General features: G+C 33.3%; 1 protein-coding gene across 2 annotated transcripts in view; it reads right to left on the minus strand.

Annotated features, from left to right (window-relative positions):
• TMEM63C_1 (Transmembrane protein 63C) overlaps window positions 1–20,901 on the minus strand; it is a 47,976-nt gene that overhangs the window by 18,960 nt on the left and 8,115 nt on the right. Inside the window, exons 4-7 of one of the 2 annotated variants that reach the window (XM_051212520.1) lie at window positions 20,027–20,101; window positions 9,293–9,432; window positions 8,705–8,753; window positions 4,871–5,177 (exon numbers count right to left, since the gene is read on the minus strand). In XM_051212520.1, the coding sequence (XP_051072705.1) occupies window positions 4,871–5,177; window positions 8,705–8,753; window positions 9,293–9,432; window positions 20,027–20,101 (571 nt within the window). Of the gene's footprint in view, window positions 1–160; window positions 490–4,870; window positions 5,178–8,704; window positions 8,754–9,292; window positions 9,433–20,026; window positions 20,102–20,901 lie in introns of those variants that run through there. The other variant, XM_051212521.1, reaches the window with a different exon arrangement.

The raw sequence follows: 20,901 nt of genomic DNA on the forward strand, positions 1-20,901 counted from the left end.
GATCAAATTGGAGTCAGATATAGGGCCACTGAAGGATAACTGAAACCCTTAATAATAATAAATGTAAAAATACTACATAGGGAAACAGGAGCTTTATTATTACTCCAACCGAAGATAATGCAAATAAAAACGCGTACTATTTGCAAAACTTTAAACTTTCCTCGAGAATCACTTGATGAGGGTGAGAAATTCGCAGTACCGAATTCAGCTGAAAGCGTGTTGCTTAAAATTTCAAAATGAGAATTTGAAAAATTTTTTTTTGAGTGCTTCAGATATAGTTCTTATGAAATAATCCATTTCATGACAGAAACACACTTAAATAAAGAAAACGAGCCAATAGCAACAAAATAACATATCAAATGCATATTCACAAAATGTTGTTAATCAATTACAACACAAACCGACCGGACAAAGATCCCGTCATAGTATACAAATTTCTACAACTGTGACAAGGGTGTGTTATGTGTTACAAAGCTAATTTCTCGCATATTTCAAAGTAGTGATACACTAAGTAAATATTTAAGAACTGAATTGGAAAATAGATCTTGTCACAACAAAATATTCACCATTTAATACACGGCTGTCAGATTATTTTATTAATATACACACCTTAATTTTGTCATGTTTAGAAGTAAAATAAACAGGAATAAACTATAAAAATATTTAGGAAAATTGAAATAAAATGATAGTGCTTCATTGAGAGAAAAAAGAACCATGATCGTAAAATGTTTCCCATAGAAGTGAAAATGATAAAATAATATACGATTTATGATCACCGTAAACATACTATCGTCCCACCTATTAACTGTCTGAGAGATTCTAAAACATAAATCAAATATCAATGTGACCTTAATGTACAAGGCAGCCGTAACAATATGGAGCATTGTAGGTATCTTTACCAAGGTTTGACTTGATAATTTCGAAAAAACTGAGTACTGAATATATTGTTATTAACAAAAATAATATATTTGTAGTATCCCAATGGGTAGCAAAATCTAATTTCCTGACGTTTCGTGACTCAGTGTAAATCGCTTCTTCAGAGAATAAGTAAACAAATTAAATCAGTCAAATCTTAAATATTACAAGAAAGCAAACCAAAAATATTTGCCAGTATGGGGTTGTGCAGACATGGTTGGGTTTTTGATTGAGATCATGAATCGATCAGTGATAGACCCCCATTGAAACTTGGAAGCACTGGACGACCGTTTCGTCACAGTATTCGACATCTTAGAAGTGCCCATTCAAGATCCCATATGCGGGACACGAAACTCAGGACCACTGATCTCCCGAGAGAATGCTTAACCTCTAGACCACTGAGTTTGCATCCAACGGTGTTAATGTCCACGTTCAATCAATCCATGATATTGTGCGACCAGCTTCCATTGTCTTCCGTGAGTAACTGCCTGACACCCGATACGGAAAGCTGCAATGGACGCGACTTCTTATTAGAACTCCGAGAATTACCTCTCGAAGCTAGTCACAAGGTAATGGTAATTACCATATTAACCAAGACAGTGTCATGTCACTTCGAACAAGCCGATTTATCAGACATGCTTGCGTATTGCTGTGTGATAATGGGTGAAATATGTAACATTTGTGGTGTGAAATGATACAGTTCAATTTGTATATATGATAATAGTGTGAGATGTGAATAGAATATGACATGATAGCTCGGATAGATAGTGAAGTTTTCTTCGCCATCTGGGTATTTAAGATTTAGCAATACATGAAAAGCTTCAGCTTCTGGCGTTCCTTGTAGTTGAAAAAATCTTATTGTGTTATTTTGATATTTTTAATAGTGACTTGATGGTTATTGAAAACAGCATGCACTGTTACTGCCGATCTAAGTTGGAGTCTTTCAAGTTCTACAGGATTATTATCCCGTTTCTTTTTGTACCTAAGATATACAGACCGAATCAACTGAAGGGGATCTGTTACTTTACATAGACTTCCTTGATTATGAAAAAGCATTTGACAGAGTACTTAGGAAAACCTTCCGGAACCTTCTTCGACATTATGGAGCTTCTTAGAAGATCGTCAACGCCATAAGAAAAGTAAACGGAATACACTGCAAAGTAGTGCATGGAGGACAGCTGATATAGACATTCCAAGTGTAGCCGCAGCCTCTACATCAATAGGTCTCAACATGCACAGGAGAAAAAGAAACATCCTCGAATACAACACTGATAACACCAACCCAATCACACTTGATGGAGAAACTTTGGAAGAGGTGGAAACTTTCACGTACATGGACAGTAGCATCATTGATGAACAAGGAGGATCGAGTGCAGCGATGTGAGGGTAAGGATTGCCAAAGCAAGGATGGAATTCCTACAGTTGAAGAACATATGGAACTCAAAACGACTGTCAACCAATTTTAAAGTCAGAATTTTCAATACGAACATCAAGATAGTCATACTATACGCAGCTGAAACTTAGAGAACTACCACAACCATCATCAAAATAGTACAAGTAGTTCTAGACAATTGACTGCGCAAGATATATATATATATATATATATATATATATATATATATAATTTAGATAATAATTTCTTGTAGATAGATGAACAATAAATAAAAATGGTGAAAATTAGAAAGATTATAACACTAGATGATATAGCGTAAATGATAAAAAATATTGCGTACAAATAAAAACTTAAGTCAAATCAAAAAGTTAACAATGGCTTATAATGTTAATGGAGGAAGATGTTTTTGTCATAATAATTAAATTTTTTAGTGGGATTGGATAAAATGAAGTAACATCAGAAACAATCATAAGATTATGGGGATATAACAAATCATTAAAGAGGGAAATTTTCAAATGAGGAATCAATGAAATGAAAATAAAAATGATTATATTTAAAGACAACGGTAAAAACGACGATAAGACGAAAATCTTTTGTACACACAGTTTAGACTTCATGTCATGGATGACAAGTACATCTGCAGTTTTAAGGAGTTGAACACAAAATCTTGGTAGATTTGAATACATTTTATAGACAACCTTAAAATCAACCAGTGAATCAGTGGAGTGATTCGAATTGACTAGACGTTCGGGGATAGAACTCGTTAGTGCTTTTCACTCATCTTTTAGAGAATCCCATTGGAATATGTCTTCATTTCCGAGTTGAAATCAAGAACTAGCTATGGTCTATGTGCCTAGTTCCACAAAAGTAGGTGAACCGATAGATGCTAACAGAGGTGAATAAATGACAGAGATTATCTTTCATGGATACGAAAAGTAAATTTCTGCTAGTGAATGTTAGTCACAGCATTGCCACGCAAAGCTTTCTGTTATTATCTGTTGACAGCGGATTTTCAGGAACATCAAAAATCTGTTCACTTTTAAAATACAGATAGACATAAAGTTATTTTTTTAAAATAAAATCCGTGAATTCTTTGTTCCGACTATTTCTCATATTTTTCTTTAAGAACCGGCTTGGATAGCAATTTTCAGCTAACGTTGTTCTGCAGAACCCTAGTCCTTCCTCAACACACTCCGTACTACGAGTCTTACGTATTCGGTGAAATTAGAGTTCATCTTCTTGCTTATTGATAACACATGACATACATTTGCACATACATAGTCTTTTTTTATCATTATTTACAATACATATTGATAAGTCTTACTAATTCGAACGCTTTATTCGGTTCCTAAGCTATTCTGGTAACCCGCAAGCTAGAACTACGCAGCGACCTGAACACGAGAGAAAAGGCGCAAATTAAGCGAAAAGCACTTTACTCCGAAGGTTCATTCTTGTACAGAAAAACACGGGTATTTATAGATTATTAGCATTTGTCAAATCAACATTATATTTTGGCCAATCCGCTAAGAGACATATTGTGCTACTGACCAATAGTAGCATACCACGTTAATATTCTAGAAAGCTCCCTCATGCTCTGATTGACTGAAACTCTTTAGATACGCATGTACCATTTCTTTGTTCCGAAAAAAATGTGAGATATACAACTGGCGCATTTCAAGTATAATTGAACGTAGTCATCTGATTAGATTATTCTTTGGCTTTTAAATACGAAGACTGAACTTCATACCATGGATACACCATGATTATTGTTTTAAACAAGTCTTTAACCAATGACAATGAATCGCTATCTAGAATACTACACTAATAGTATATAAGAGAAAGAACAAACTATAATCGAATTCACTTGGCCATGTTGTCTATTTTAATTTCTTCTACATTATGTAAACGACCTAACAAAAGTTTCCAAATTATCTGTTCTGTTGTTTGCGGATAACTTAAAAGTATGGAGATTCAAACACTGTACGGTCAATAAGACAAGATTATACGAATATTTAAATGCTCCAGTTGAATGAACAAAACAGTGGTCATATGATGAGAAAGATACGGTTTATCGGTTCATGTTTATATTTTGAGTTGTAATATAATAATATAAACAATGGATTCTGTGAACACAAATACTATTATTTTTGGTGGTAGTAGTAGTAGTAATAATAATAGTGTGCGCTACTTATATGGACGGATACAAGTAGTATATGGCAGGAATTGGAAGTGGGATGCTTATTAGCAGAAAAGTGAAATAAATGGAAGAGTAAGGAAAACAGAGAGCGATCGGAATAATAACAGAATCAGGAGGATGATGAGGTAAAAGAAAACACAAGGAAAATGTGCAAGTGATGTATTCAATATATGATTTTCATATTTTACAGGGGCATTGTGTGATTTTGTATAAAATAATAAATTGGATTACTGTACCTGAGCTTTCGTTCACTATAGTAAAAGTAGTAGTAATTAATAGATAATCAACTCAACAGACATGAGTTTCGAAAACCAAGATACATTAAAAATCGAATCTCATATTTACAAATTACTCTGTTTACCTACCTCATTAATACGATCACATTCACAATCATCGTCATTATCGTCATCACTATTGGAGATATTAATGGTTTTTTGTTCCCCTTGATTAGTTTGTTCTCTACTGCCGTTAGTCAACGATGAATTAGGTTTTTGGTGTTTATCACTACTGCCACTATTATCGTTATTATTATTCAAAGGTAATGTTTTCCAACTATTACATATTTTCAATTTTCTTGGCCAGATGTATGCTTCGGTTAAGCATAATCCAGTCACCATAAAATATAATATTATACATATGATAATAATGGTGTATAATATCCATCCTCTTGAACTAATGAAATGAAGAGGAAAATTGAAAAGAATCAAATGAATGCTAGATAATTAAAACATTGATTTAATTTTAGAGTGAGAAAGAATGCAATAATGACTTAATTGCTAAATTATTTAGCTGTATAGAAATTCCGTGATACTATATATTAATTAATGTTGAGTTTTTGCAGAAATATATAAATTTTTTGTCAGACACTACGTACCAAAAATAGATTACACTAGTTACTTTTGGAAATAATCTATGACTTTCTGATAGCCAGCATATTCTCATTCGATTATCCAAATTTATCATTTACCGGTTTACATAATCTATTGATTGACAAAGAATTTTGCAAACTTCACCTCTCCGTCTACTATAACACGTCTTTATTGTTGTTAGTATCAAATAAATTCAATATTAACTAAACATTTACGTAAATAATGATAAGTGGAGATTTGCAGTGTTGTGTGTACACTTTTTATGGCAGGGATTTATCTGAACACCGTCTGTGCCAAAAATATTATTATTACCGAAATTTCAAGGATTTCGGATATAAATCTTAAGGCCGACTTCACTTCAGGTTCAATCTTGATAAACGGTTGAAAATAGATTGATCTGATTTACGTAGCATGAACTGACGTTGAAAAAGTCAACAGTAAGTGTTATTGAACGTTTTTACCAATTATTGTGTATCAAAAGTTATGGTATTTTGAAGTGGATTATCATTCCTGATTTCTTTAGATGATTGTCTTGTGATCTTATTATTTGACGATTTCGGTTCTTAAGAGGGGAAGAATTTATTGTTGACAAATACAACAAAACAAACATCGCATGAATCCGACAACCGTTCGTGGAAAAAACCATTGGATACACGAGCAATATAATTAGTATGAAACAGTAGTAAACTGATAAATCATTGTTAGATCGTTCATTCAAACCTTGGCTTAGACTGAATCTATATGACTGTAAATTAAAGGAAATCAGGGTTCATACATTATGTTCAGTCGCCATTCATCCTTAGTTAGAAGTATTATGTAGTGTGACCACATGTGAAACACAAACTGAATGTTACTCAACAAATAGAGATTAGTATTTAAGATGAATGTCTCATGTAGGCGCTGATAATGTCCTGAACGACCATCAAAACATCGCTATTAGGCCATGTAGCATAGAGAACTCAAAAAAAAAACAAGAACGACATAATAAATGGGTGTTTTTGTACTGGTAATTTTAGGCGTAAACTGTTGTCTACTGCTTCCAGTGATTCTTAAGAAAACCAGCTTGTATAGACAAAAAACTGGCATTAAACAAGCGCTCATTCGACAAAAAGCAAAAAATGTTTTTTGAATTATTTCGGCAGTCATTTGGAGTTCAATGTACTGCCACTAACTCGTTTCGAAATATTATTAAAAGAAAAAGAGAGACTAACTGCGATTTAGTAATCTAGAGAATTTGATTCTGATACAATGTCACTAATCGACAAAGCTAACGAGGATTGTTATTCTCATGGTAAAGTACCATAAGGATAAATCCAAGCTACACATAATCATTAGTAGTTATATAATACTGAGAAATTGTTATTTAGTTAAATTCTAATGCTAATATATAAACCAGGAGTGTCACACCAATAATACAAAGCTTGACTAAAACATAAAATGTGTTTGATGAGTATTAAAAAGATGTGATGAGATACAGTGAAAAGTTTTAAATGCTTGTTTTTGTTCAGCGTGTAGCCACTATTAATTAAATGACATACAAGTAAGTTAGATATTGGGTTATTGTGACCCTTTTTGGAAACCATATTGATTAAAGTTAGACATTAACACTGTGGGATATCAGTTAAGCGGTCTAGCGGTTAAGCCTTTGTACAAGAGACTAAAATGGATTGTTTCCGACTTCTGCATGTACGATGGTGAATCCGAACTGCCGGGTCCCATACTAGAAAAAAAAACGGTTTTCCAATGCTGCCAGGTTATTAATGGCGGTCTAACTTAGATCATTCCATGATTCCAATGAACACCACATTGAATTATTCAACTATCGCAGTGCGTTGTTTTCTTATTTTTGTATTCTGCATACGTTTTAAAAACTTTATGAAATCAAACATCGAATATATTTTGTCAAAATTTCTTTAATCTGTCAAATTATTTTATCTCTAATCTAGTTCGTTTGTATAACACGGTTTGTATTATTTCTTAGCCTCTGAATACATTCACAATGTTGTTAAGACAGTGAAATCTAAGTAAAGTACTCGAATCGGTAATAACTATCAAAAAAATATAATTTGAAAACTGTCACGTTAATCAACTAGCAATTATGAAATAGTTCACGAAAATAAGCTAATCAATTCTCATCATTCCATTTCTTTTGCCCTCTGTTCATTTTTTTTCTTCTTATCTAACACACATGTACTGAAATGGGGCTTATTTATATATAGATCATTTTAAAGTGTTACACAGCTTTTTTTAATTATGTGTGTTACTGTCATCATTACTCGGATGATTACTAATATAACAATGACTGAAATGTTATTATCATTATTATTAGTATTATGAACAGGTCCATAATCAATATTTTGCGTTCATTAACCTATAAGTAATCTCTTGTTTAATACTTTATATTTACAGTTATATACATTAAATTAAAATTTGAGTAGAATTAAGGTGAAAAGCAATATTCTACGTTTCTAATACTAACTTGTTTTGACTTATACACAGTAAAGAAAAAACTATCTATGATTTGAGTTCACAGAAATTTAATAAAAAGTATTTAAAGAATGAAAATCAATCAAAAGTGATCAATGAGAAAACAGGGCGGAAATTGAAAGAGTTTATAGATTGGTAACACGTGGCACATAGGAAGGTTTCACAGTGTAAAAACTTAAAACATAATAATAAATAGGCATGAAATTCAGAATAGATTTTTCAATATGTTAACTAATACACAAATAAAATGATCAGGTTCGTAGAGCTGTAGTTACAGTTTAGTGGAGCAATGGGTTAGTGAATAAAGCGTTGACACAAACCAGTCCTGAAATAACAATTTGTATTTAAAGGGGGAGAAGCGCATTTCAAGCAACCTGACATTGTTGCTCAGTGCTACCAAAAGACTGCATTCTACCAGTTTCTGCTGACAGTAGTTTGTGATGGAAATCGCTTTCGAGATTATATTATACTGAAATAGACAGTTAAAACACTTATTTAAATGTTACTCTAAGTACCATGATATGCGATCACGTCACATATGACTGACTGATCGTAACAGATATATATACCAACACTTACTAACAGTTTAGTATTGTGACTAGATGTGAATACATCATATAACTAAAACAAATATTCATTTGTACCACGATATTAACTGACAACATTATGTATAATCTTACTGCAACTAAGATCAAAGCAGTAACGGAGTTCGCCTTAAAAAACGTCACATGAACAAAAAAACTGAATATTCATATAAGAATCGTTCCAAATTTCGCCATTCACATACAACCACACTTTCTAATGAACAAACTAGAGCCCAAATAATCAGTACAGGTTACTTACACATCAGTTATTCCAAGATTAGCTATTGTGATCCGTCGAAATTCATTCTCTGTAAAAAAAATTTAAAAATTGATGCAAACTTATATCAAGCGTAAATATGCATGTATGTAATTGATAAATATAACTCATAGTTATTTTTCTGAAAACAGTTTCGAATTTATAAACCTTTATTCAATCCACCGATAACAATAATAACAAGAAAAGTGGCATTAAAAAGCTTACATAGTATTATATTTGTGTCAGAAACCATAACGTAAGTTGACTAAACTGAGTCTAGCAATCAAACACATCGGCTATATATATATATATATATATATATATATATATATATATATATATATATATATATATATATATATATATATATATATAGCAAGCATTGTATAGAATAACTCCGCCTGTAGCCCCTATGGTGTTACTGCCGGTCCCAAGCCCGTATAAAGGAGGAGGGTTCAGCATGGTGTTAGCGACCCCATCATGTAGAAAACTAACTAGAAAACGCTAACCAGAAAAAAATGATATAGAGTAGAAGTGCTTAGACTTTTGGTTTGTACGAAACATTTGCCATCTAAGAAATGATTGATTTACCTGATTCTTGAGAGAAAAAAAACAATGGAGTGCAAATAACGAAGATTGGAGTGAGTGCAAATAACTGGAAAACACGAAAACGCATGGCCAATATATACGCGACGCCATCAAGACCTGCTCTTTTCGCAAACTCAGAAGACCTAAACATTTGTGCAGATAAAATACACATACGATGAGTGATGACAACACGGGTGAAAGCAAGTCAAGTCAGATGGATTAATAATAATTATGACCACTATCTGTAGTTCATTAACACGCTTCACAATAGATTGAGATATTAATATTAAGCATGAGATGAAACTAGTCGAGTGTTGTTTACGAAATTGAAAGGATGAAAAGTGAATGTCCGGAGCTTTAACCGGGTTTGTGGACACGGAGGCGAGTTGAAAAACCCTGAATCCAAATCAATGGTGGACATGGGCTCGAGGATCCTGAGGGAACAAATGGTGTACGAACCAATGGTTGGCCTCCAGCTACTATGGGACTGCAAGTCCTTACGTTGCTTAACTGTCTTGTGAATTAGACCTCTAGGTCGAGGGCTCGGGCGGTGGCCCCCTAGGAAAAACACCTAAATGTAATACTTTTTTCTGGCTCCTTCGACACTACGGCGTGTACGAGAAAATAGTCAACATCATACGGAATTCCTATGATGGATTAAACTGAGAAATCGTGCATGGAGGACAGCTCACAGACTCGTTCGATGTAAACACCGGTGTCAGGCAAGGTTGCCTACTATCCTCCTTTCTCTTTCCTCGGGCGATTGACTGGACTATGAAGAACTCCATATTTGAGCGGAAGCACGGAATAAAATGGACAGGTTCGAACTATGAAGTCCAACCTTGGTATTGATACTTTCGAACCATTACATGATTTATTCAATAAAACTCCATCAAAAATATATCAAATGTACGTTATTAATATAAAAAAAAGAGCCAATGATCTGAGTGATCGTATTATGTATTCGTTTGACTACACTGCAGTATTTTCCACTCGCTCCAGTGAATACTTCCTGTCGGCTACATACAGACACTGAAATAATTCTGTTACACCAGACTTTATACATAAAAGTATACCAAAAAGAATGTTCACTTATAAACGTCTGTTTAAATAAGCCTTTCATCGAATTATTTTCAAACACTTGACCAACTTTAATAGCATAATGGTTTTCTTCAAACAAACAAAAACTACAATACATAATTAATCGATTCACTACAATACAGTATATTATTATTTCGAAACGTAACTATTTTCTTTAAGTTATAGTTAATTCAATCACTAAAACAAACATCCATGTAGAAATCGATTAGTTAGTCTATGGTACAATGTAACATGAGAAAAAAAAACAATAACAAACACATAGTGATATTCTCACTTCATTGTACACAAAAGATGTATAGACCAGCAACATGCATTTCCATATTGAATAAATCATTAAATTACATAAATTATTTTTATTAACAACAAGCGATGAAATGTCTTCAAGTATTCTATATATATATATATATATATATATATATATATATATATATATATATATATATATATATATATATATATATATAACCACAAAGTTCATCTTTAAGACACAGAAAACGGGTTCGCATCTTTGCACACATTTACTACAATACTGATTTTAAAAATAAATAGAAATTTTGTTCTGGTTTGTGAAATTATGTAGAGATATTCAAGCATAGGATTCAATAATTCATGCAAAGCTGTCTATATATATATATATATATATATATATATATATATCAGAAGGCCCAGGACAGATCGGATTGGGGAATACTGGCCGGCGGCCTATGCTCCATTGGGAGTAATATGTGTAAGTAAGTAATATCAGAAGAACTGTATCAGATCTTTATCGTTTTCCAAAGTTTCAGCTTTTGTTATTATCGATTTTATGGATACAAATTAGGGAAAGAAAACGAGTGAGGGAGATTTAGGATCTGATCAGCGGTATGGTTGTGGATGCACATTGATTAGAAGTTCCATAATAGGAAGAAACAAATGTTCAATCCTTCCTAGTATTTTGTGGTTGTTTAACTAAAGTCCGTTCGTGATGTAAACTACAAACAAAATCGTAATCTTTCTTCTAAAACATATCAAGTGTCTGTTGTGCTCGTTACCAGTATATTATTCATGAATAATTATAGATACGTAAAAGCGTATTTAGGTCAAGAGTGATGCTAAGTGATATAGGTTAAAAAGTTTTGAAAAAAGTTGGACTTGTAGTGTGAGCCACTTAATTTGCTTAATAAGAAGGTGATCAATATAACAAATGGAATCCAACAACAAGCCACTGCTATTTATTTTCAACGACTACTCTTATTAGCGTCATTATTACGATTCTTTAAGTAAAAAAATATATGGCATATTTACACGGTAAGATTTCCTACAGTGTAAATGTATTGTTTGCATTCATGAGTTGATTTTAAATAGTTTAAAATCCTTACATACATGAACTCTAAACCGTTAATACAACAAAGGGATTATGATAACTTTAAAAGTATAATGATGCTGATAAACAATTTTACGGATATTAGGAACTTTTTAGCGATTATAATTACACTAATTCTAAAATTTTCAGGTTAATATATACTCTAATTCTACGAGAATATGTTTTCTGACCTTCAGTGATATTTGGTATGAAGCTTATATATAAAATAATACCAGTGAAAGAAATCTGAATAATTCTAGCCTTCCACTCGGTCTATACTAGACACACGTCCAAATACGTTCAAATGTTGATTTCATGTAAATGTGAGACGAAATTGATTAGATGAACTCGTTGGACAGGAGAACAATGCTTACTTCGATTGTTACTTTTAATTAATATCACAGCACACTATCCGATTATTTTCTGTCAGTACATACTTTCACAGGCTTACATATTCTGTTAGTTAGCTTACAACATACAGCTACAGACACATCCTCATACGTCAGATTGTTTTCATGGTTCAAATTCTTAATGCACATAAAAACAAATTTCGAATAAGTTTGAAGAAAAGTCTGTCATAAACTTAATGATTTCCTCAAGGAAGCTAGCGCCGGGTTGGCGAGAAAAAAATTAGAAGTACTTAAAATTCAATCAAAGAAGCTGTTTCAAGTATAATCTCCACGCCTGTGTTTTTTATATAGTTGGTACCTAATTTCTGCCAAACTTCAGTAATATTAATTACATAAACTAATCTGCAATGTACTATCATTAATCTAGAACGTATTGAATTACAAAACATTTACATAATACTTGGGAACATTAGTGTTTTTTTAGAAAGATTCTCTTCTAAGGGATGAGGTTGCTAACCTAATACGCAACTCTTATGATTCATCGGGCTTCAGACCGGCAACAACCCTAAAATTGATTCAGGTGGAGGCAGATCGAAGAACACATTGTGCAGAAAACTGGAGGCAGACATAAAAAGAATGGATGGAACTTCAGGACAACTGGAAAGAATAGATGAGAACAGAGTAAATTAGAGATCTCTGGTCAGCGACCTATGCCCCACGAGAGTAAAACAGGAGTAAGGGGATGTTAAAGCATTGACTTATATTCATAAAATGAATGACGATTAAATGGTAAAATGTTGTTAGTTGCAATGATAACTTGATTTCACGCAAAATAATTACGATAAACCTATCTAATGAAAATGAACCTGCCAACTTCAAACTCATAAGTAAGTTTTAATAACTTGAAAAAAACTCACATTAAACTGATTTTCCAGCATACGTTGTTTCTATACAACTATCAATGAACAAATAATTGTTGAATTCTTCTATAGTATTTCAACTCGTCTTTTTAAAATTTCAAATAACCAAAAATATTTTTAAAATTTTCTGCGATTTTTGAAATAACCAGAGTTTCTTAAAAAATTTTCATAATCCTTACATGCCAGAGATGAATAGAAAAAAACTATTTAATTTCAAGTAAAAAGAGACAATGCCACATAAAAAAGTTATTGAAGACGGATATAGTGTCAAAGAAGCCGCATTTCATGTGGATATGAATTATCAGGCCGCTGTAATGTTAAGACGAAGACAGGAAGGTTATCAAATAATAAGATTACAAGGGAAATTGCTGATTTTGTGGAGGAATCAATAGAATTAAATCTACTCCTGACAATCTTACAAATTCAAGAAAAAATTTTTTAAAATGTATTTTCTATAAATCTATTCCATGAATCTATAAGGATAATTTATAAACTGAAATCACTTTTATCAAGTGTTATATTAGAAAAGATTACTTGTTCACCTAAATCTGAGAACGGAACGAAGACTCAGCGACACAATGACCAGCTAACTATTCCGATGCATCCCGCTAACTAGAGAGAGAAGTCTAGGTTCAGAAGAGGGAAAATGTATTCCACAAGCAGCCAGAAAAACGAACAACAACAACAAGCACAACTTAAGTGTATATATACAGTATTAAAATGTCCTTTGGAAACGTTACAAAATAGCATACTAAAAGAGACAACGAACCAATGACATCTAAGGTCCTGCCAAGGGGAAAATACGATATGAAGGTAAAAATAGGCGCTTTTGGTGTGAGAACAAGAAATTTAAATTTCAAAAATAAAATTACAAAAACAAGGCATTTACCAAGTGAGTTCTGGGGATTTAGCATCCCCAACATCAAGATATAAATGCAAGATTACAAATTTCAACATTAAATAAAAACCATTAAGCGTCCATAAGATTTGAATAATCAAGTTCCAGTGAAAGAAAATAGGGAGGATGATAATCAAATAGTGTCCATCTTACTAACCCGACTCTTGCATGGAGAATAAAACAGACGAATTTTTAGGAAAATGAAAAATGAAATTTCTAGATATCAGCCGAAAAAATTAGAGGATACCACGCTATATGAATTAAAAAAGATTAAATGATCCGTTTCCCTATAGAATTTTATTCGTTTTATCTAATCTTTATGTGACGATTGCGAAAATTTGCGGCTCAAAGAAGAATTTAGAGGCGATTTCACATAAGTTTAGTGAATTAATCATGAAGCCTTTATGGTATTTCTGGGAATAAGTGAAAAAAAAAACTTTTTTATTATCTGCGTGAATGATTTCTAGAAAGATAATCAAAACCAACCACATGATAGAAGATAACATTACAAAAGTATTTCCTAAAAAAGCAATTGGAAATCAAAATGAGTCTGGTTTTTTAACTGATTGACGTATACATCCAATGTATGCGGCTATTTCTGATTATAGATTAATAAATATGCAGTAGGCATGGTTTCGCTATATGGCATTGGAAAGTGAGAAAAACGACAGGGCTTAAAGATAGTTTGGTTAAGTGAGTCAGCTGTGTAACAAAAGAATCCTATTTTCAAAGGAAATAGTTTAACAAAGAGAATCCTCTTTTTGACGAAGTCATTTATTAAAGCTTTACAATTGTATTTTTAGTAGTCATACACATCGAAAAAGAAAAAGTCTGAATCATTACCAAATAAATTAACATTTCGTCAAAAATGTTAAGCATTGAATAAAAATAACATAATTAGTCAGTTATTTATATGCTACGTAAAACATGGTACATATATGCATCGGTTTACTTGTCACATCACATCAGTGCAGCAAGCTGTAAATGTAAAAACAAATCTTAGAGAAGTAGAATTAGTAACAGCATTAGCAGAAAGGATTGGATATAAGAGTAAAAAGGCATACGATTTCAGGACTCAAGATTAAGGAGAAGGCAAAGAGTGAATTAACTTGAGCCATTTGGAAAGATTCTGAACCATATCAACCAATGTTACCAACAACTAAATAAGATGATTATCCAGACCTTAACTAGACAGTCTACAACTAACTGAATGACTCAGGTCAACAGTCAGTGTCTTTATAGACTGATGTCATATTTTGTTTGATACCCCTCCCCAGCTTTCTTCCAACTTATCTTTACACCTACCATCAGGCTTCGAATTAGTCAGTGGAATAGCATGCATAATGCATGTTCGAACCATCTCTGTAGATGAAGATTCCTTACCTTATGAACCAATTTGCTACATTTACCCAGTACTCTATATATCGCTTAGACAGCGCTCAGTCGTTACTTTCACAATATGCGAACAAGGCTTCGAAACCACCTATGATCGAATACGAGTAACCAATGAATATCCTCATTTCTTGATGGCAGTGTTTGACATCCGTAAAGCAGAAGAGAGGGGACTGCTGAGCAGCACACACTGTTTGATAGACGGACATATCACAAGTGACGCAAACCAGTAAACGCCAAACGAGCTTACTGAATACATGCCGAGATTTCGTCAGACACTAGGCTATCAAGACTGATCACAATCCCAAAATAAATGAAATGACCAACAAGCACAACTACCTCTCTATCATTAGTTCAAATGCTGACGCGGATCAGTCCTGAAGCAACAATTTGCATTTATATGGAGAGAAATGCACCCCAACCATGCTTGCATAGTTGCTTAAGGGGGTCAGGAGACTGCATTTTGCCAGCATCTTTACCAAACAGAACATTTCTGTCTGCATATCGTAGGTCAACAAGTTGATCTCCTGCCAGATAAAATCCTGAAAAAAAGTAAACGAGAGCTCAATCTCTACGAGAATATCTACGACAAAGTTAGATAAGAAAAGGGGAAGAGAAAAACCCATGACAAACGCCAAGTCAGGTTGACAATTCCAATAACAGTTGGTCATAAGTTGTAACTCGACTAATAGTGTTCGAGTAAAAATCTTGTATAAAGTTGATGTACTTTTTTGGCGGGCCTTCTAATGGCGAACACTTACATAAAATCTTTCGGTCAACACAGTTGAGTGCTACCTCGAGGTCAAGGAATACATCAATGGTCGGGAGTCGGTAAGTATGCCTATGCTGTAAGCCCCAACAATAAATAGTTATTTAGTTAATGCATTCATGTTCAGGTCTTAAAGTAGTCTAGTTTCCTCGGGTTCGCTATTCACAACCCCTAGATAAGCGTTAGATGATTATAGGGGATAGTATTTTAAACACTATATTAGTCAAACTGATTACTTTGTGATTGTCACAAGAGAATTTCTGTCTTTCCATATAAACTGGGAGGATCAGAGATCGAGACCAGTCAGATAAGATAACCTCCAATCCCCAGATTTTAGTTAATATTTCAGTCAGTTTAAGAGCAGAGACCGGACCATCATTCTGAAAGAAACCTAGAGTTATTCGACTAGACCTTTTTGTTTTCCCTCGCTTTAGACTAGCAATAGACCTTTTAACCTCCCTAAGAGTTGATGGGGTAATCCCAACCTCTTACTCTGGTTTACCAGAGTAGTGAGCAACAGGAAGAGATAAAGGCCAGTTGCTTAAAGTGGTCTGCCGATTGTTTAGTGAATTATGAAAAGTAGCTAATATACAGCAATATACAGAAGAGAAATCTAAAAGATTACTATTCACTTGACAAGTGTCAAAAAACGAACACATTAATAAGAACTAAGATAATCCCAGAGCAGTTATGACCATGATAACAAAAAAGGTTTGGAAATGTCGTCTATGAACTCAGAAACCGAGCTTGATGTGACAGATTGGTTTTTCTCTGCACAAATTTCTAATCTCAACTCACTTGTGGTCAGGACATTTGGTTTTGTGGACGGAAGAATGAATAACCGGAACTGTCAAGGTTTTCAATAATTTTTTATTTTTATTTACCTTCGGACAACCATGAACGGTAGTGCATTGGTTTGAGCTTGAAGAGGGAACGCTTTGTGTGGTCACTAAGTGACTAAATGAGAGAAGAGTAATGCCTCTGTAGTCTTCACACTTGCTGAGATCGCCTTTCTTTGGTAGACTATAGATAAGGATATTCTTAGCTCACTAGTGTCGAAAGGAACAATGAATCCAAAAGTTATTAGCTTAAATCTTTAAGGAACGTATATTTGTAACCAAATATAAACAATGGATGCTTATAATAAGACTGTCCCATACAACAGAGTTATTAATAGACTATATTAAAAGTATGGGTGGCGTCTGATTCATATGTAAGTTTATTCTATTCAATTAATTCTTAGTCTAAGAAGTAGTCGGATAAGATGTTTACATGCTGAAACTTGTTAGTTAGGCGTATTAAATCAAAAGATAATAATGACACCAGTCAAAAAGAAATTACTACTGTCCGTATGTTAGCATTGTGTACTCAGTCCTATATCATAAATAGACTGATTAGGAAGAGGCATGATGCTGGAAAATAGTTATCAATGGGTAGTCAACTCATATCTAATATATATACATGAATATTTTGCATGCCCTATGGGAAATAAAGTCACTCGAGTTACTTTGGAATCTACTGAACACTATGATTTAGTTAACTGAATTTCTAATCATTTAACATGGAATTATTGGTAAACAAACAAACAGATATGTACTTAAATTTCATCGATCAAAGATGAAAGTTTGTGATGGGTTCCAGAGAATAATAAGATGATGAAACTACAGAATTTCTCGGTGATTGAACAATAAATCAGACATTTGCAAAATAATATATCGGAAAATAATAATAATAATAATAACAATAATAATAATAATAATAATAGTAATAATAATAATAATAGTCGCATTATGTAGATCTATGACATTGATACAGCTTGTCTATACAATGAGAAACTTTCAATTCGAGTGCAGTTACACTAAATACTGGAAAACTGATAATAATCATCATGACCTTTTCTGATATCACTAGGAAAACCTATTAGTAACGACCAAAGTATTAAGAGAGCAGCTATTGTGTGTAAATGATTATACTGTCACTGGAAGTGGGACAGAAATTAGCATTTAAGAGGAGCAACAGAAAGTAGCAAGTGTTTTATACAGGGTAAGAAAAATGATGTGAGAAAGCAGAAACTCACATTTCATAAAGAAAAGATAACAGTATCGCAAGTAACTGCTTTAGGGGGATTTAAATAAACCAGAGACTGAGTTGTTCAGGGAAGAATTGTAACTCAAGAACGAGCTGGTCAAAACTAAGATAGGATCTATTGGATTTTTGCACGAAATTCATCCATTCGTAGAGGTAAATGGTGTTCTGGGGTCGCAGCTGATGTCAGTTCATGATGAAAAACCTGAACCGCAGCATCGCTCAAAGCCCATCTACAATTTTTTGCTTAGCCTTGTTTGGCTATTCAACACACTTAATTGTAGCTAACCCTAGAAGATACTTGACCCAAGAATATTACACAGTTATGTGTGTTACGTTTTCCCAAATTAATGCTTCGACCACATATTATTATACAAAAAAGCACACAAAGTTATAATCTCCACAATACCAGGATAGGTAACTTACAACACACCCTGAGAACGACCACTTTTTATGAAATATCCGTATATTTTAGTACAGATATCAGAAAGAACTCTTAACACTTAGATCAATGAGCACCATAGATCGAGGAATACATAACGTATTTCGTAGTGCATTAAAGAAATTAACTGATTCATTCCACTTAACTAACCTCTGGAACCACTAATAGAATCTTGAACAGTTTCCACAGAAGACAAGTAGCTAACTGTTTAGTAAAGCTTCTGTGATATAACGGTAACTTTTGCAACTGTAAATAATATTCTGCTTATTGGATGATCGTTATTCAATATTACAATGATCGTCCTTTAACCCTTTGCTAGCTAAGTCAGCAATTCCTTGAGATTAGATTCTTGTGGTTTGATAGTAACTTGTTGAGCTAGTGGATCCAACATTAGAAGCCAAGTCGATTGGAAGTAGAGACAACTATGGTGTTTGCAGGAACGTTGTTTGACGGACTCAAATGGCCGAAAATAATAGTATGGAAATAAAGGCGTATTATGGAAGAAATAAAAATATGAAACCACCTGATATGTTAGAAGTAGTTAAACTCCACCTAAAGGATACTGAATGGTTTGATATTTAATGATATCCGTATGTCGTTATTAAGACACATTGGCCTTAAAAACATCACACAACTGAGTCGTTTTGAGGTTAAAAGTATAGATCTTGATAGATATGGTTGATATAATAATGAACTTTCATCCATCACAGTCTTTGTAAAATCTGTCACACGTCTCCCACACCACCTTAAGAGTGAAATAAATAATACTATAAGGGTAGGTCGAGACAACCTGAGGTGCCCAATCCAAGACAGTATTAGTCCTTAATATCACAGACTGTTAGCTTGAGACAAGCAGAGTCTCGGCTTACTAGTATGCATTCGTGAGACAATTATTATTGGTTGTTTGAACCTTGGAGCAGCATAATCCGAATCGATGGTGATAGTTAGGAATAATTTCATTGACTGGTTAGTAACCTAACAGATCCATATTTTAAAATGTTTGATGTTAAAAATGACTTGAGTTATATTTATCTTATATGAAGTCATTTGTAAGTTTGCTATTTTACTGCATAAAAAGTAGATTTTCGTTCACCACTTGTTCTGTCTTCTCAGAACTATTTATCTAAGCAAGGACTTAGAGTTAAGAGTTAGGTTTCAGTGGGTAATCGTTACTCGGTTACAAGTGATTAATTGAGCCAAACGAATTCATGGTCAAGCCACATGTTCTTATTTGTTATAACAAACCTTAAAAAACGAGCACTTTGTGCATAGATTTTGAATAGCCTTGCTCATCTCAGGTTAAGGATACGCCTTGAAGGTTATCAGCCAAACCGAGATGAAGAATCTATCCTAACTGTTTGTAACTATTCCAACGATAGGTAACAATTTACAAAAGTCAAGTTACAATAAATAAGATACCAGCAAAATTTGAAATTACCTGATTTTTAAAAAATAAGGTACTAATTTCCAAAATCTTGATTTACGCGTTTTTTCCACATAGTCCTGGAAATCTCTGTAAAAGAAAGCACAGTATAATTTAGTATATTAATATATTTATGACAAAGATCAAATATAACGAAAACTCATTGCTCAAATAGATGAATACATCATACAAGTGAAAATATTATTAAAAATGTTTTTAGAAGTAAAGAAATATGATAAGCGATACACTTCTTACATGAATGCAACACATTCGAGCAAGTTAACATGTAAGTAAGAAAAATTATGGACAAGGAGATCATATTTTTCTTGACTAAATGAAATGACTTCAAAAACCGACATAAATATACTACTTCAAGTTTTAATACTTCAATACATCATAACGAAAGTGTTGGAGTGATCCGGCAAATTTCTCGCAAAAGACACACAAGGATCAGGAAACACTAAGAAGCGTTTCCTCCAATCAGCGTTCACTTGAAGTTTTAGCCAAAAATATCAAGGAAGTGAAACATCGAATGCAGAGGTTCTGATTAGTTTATTACTACACTGCTTCTATGTTTAGTAGCATTCCAGAATCTTCGAGCAACCCAAGGACATTTAAAATATTATAAAAAACCTGTATTTTCTGTATTGAAATGAACCTTGGAGTAAACTAATTCTCGCATAATTTGCGTCTACTCTCCCGTTGTTCAGGTCGCTGTATAGTTCTAGCTTGGGGGTTTCAGAATAGCTTAGGAAACGAATATAACGTTCAATCCGCAAGACTTATCAGAAGGGACATGCATTTAAAGATGCAAACTATTAAAGAAGTTCAGAATGGAAATATGAGTATTAATCGTGATAGATTAATAGTTACAGCATATGAATTACAGG

This window comes from Schistosoma haematobium, chromosome ZW (genome assembly GCF_000699445.3).
Source record: "Schistosoma haematobium chromosome ZW, whole genome shotgun sequence".
Classification (NCBI taxonomy): domain Eukaryota; kingdom Metazoa; phylum Platyhelminthes; class Trematoda; order Strigeidida; family Schistosomatidae; genus Schistosoma; species Schistosoma haematobium.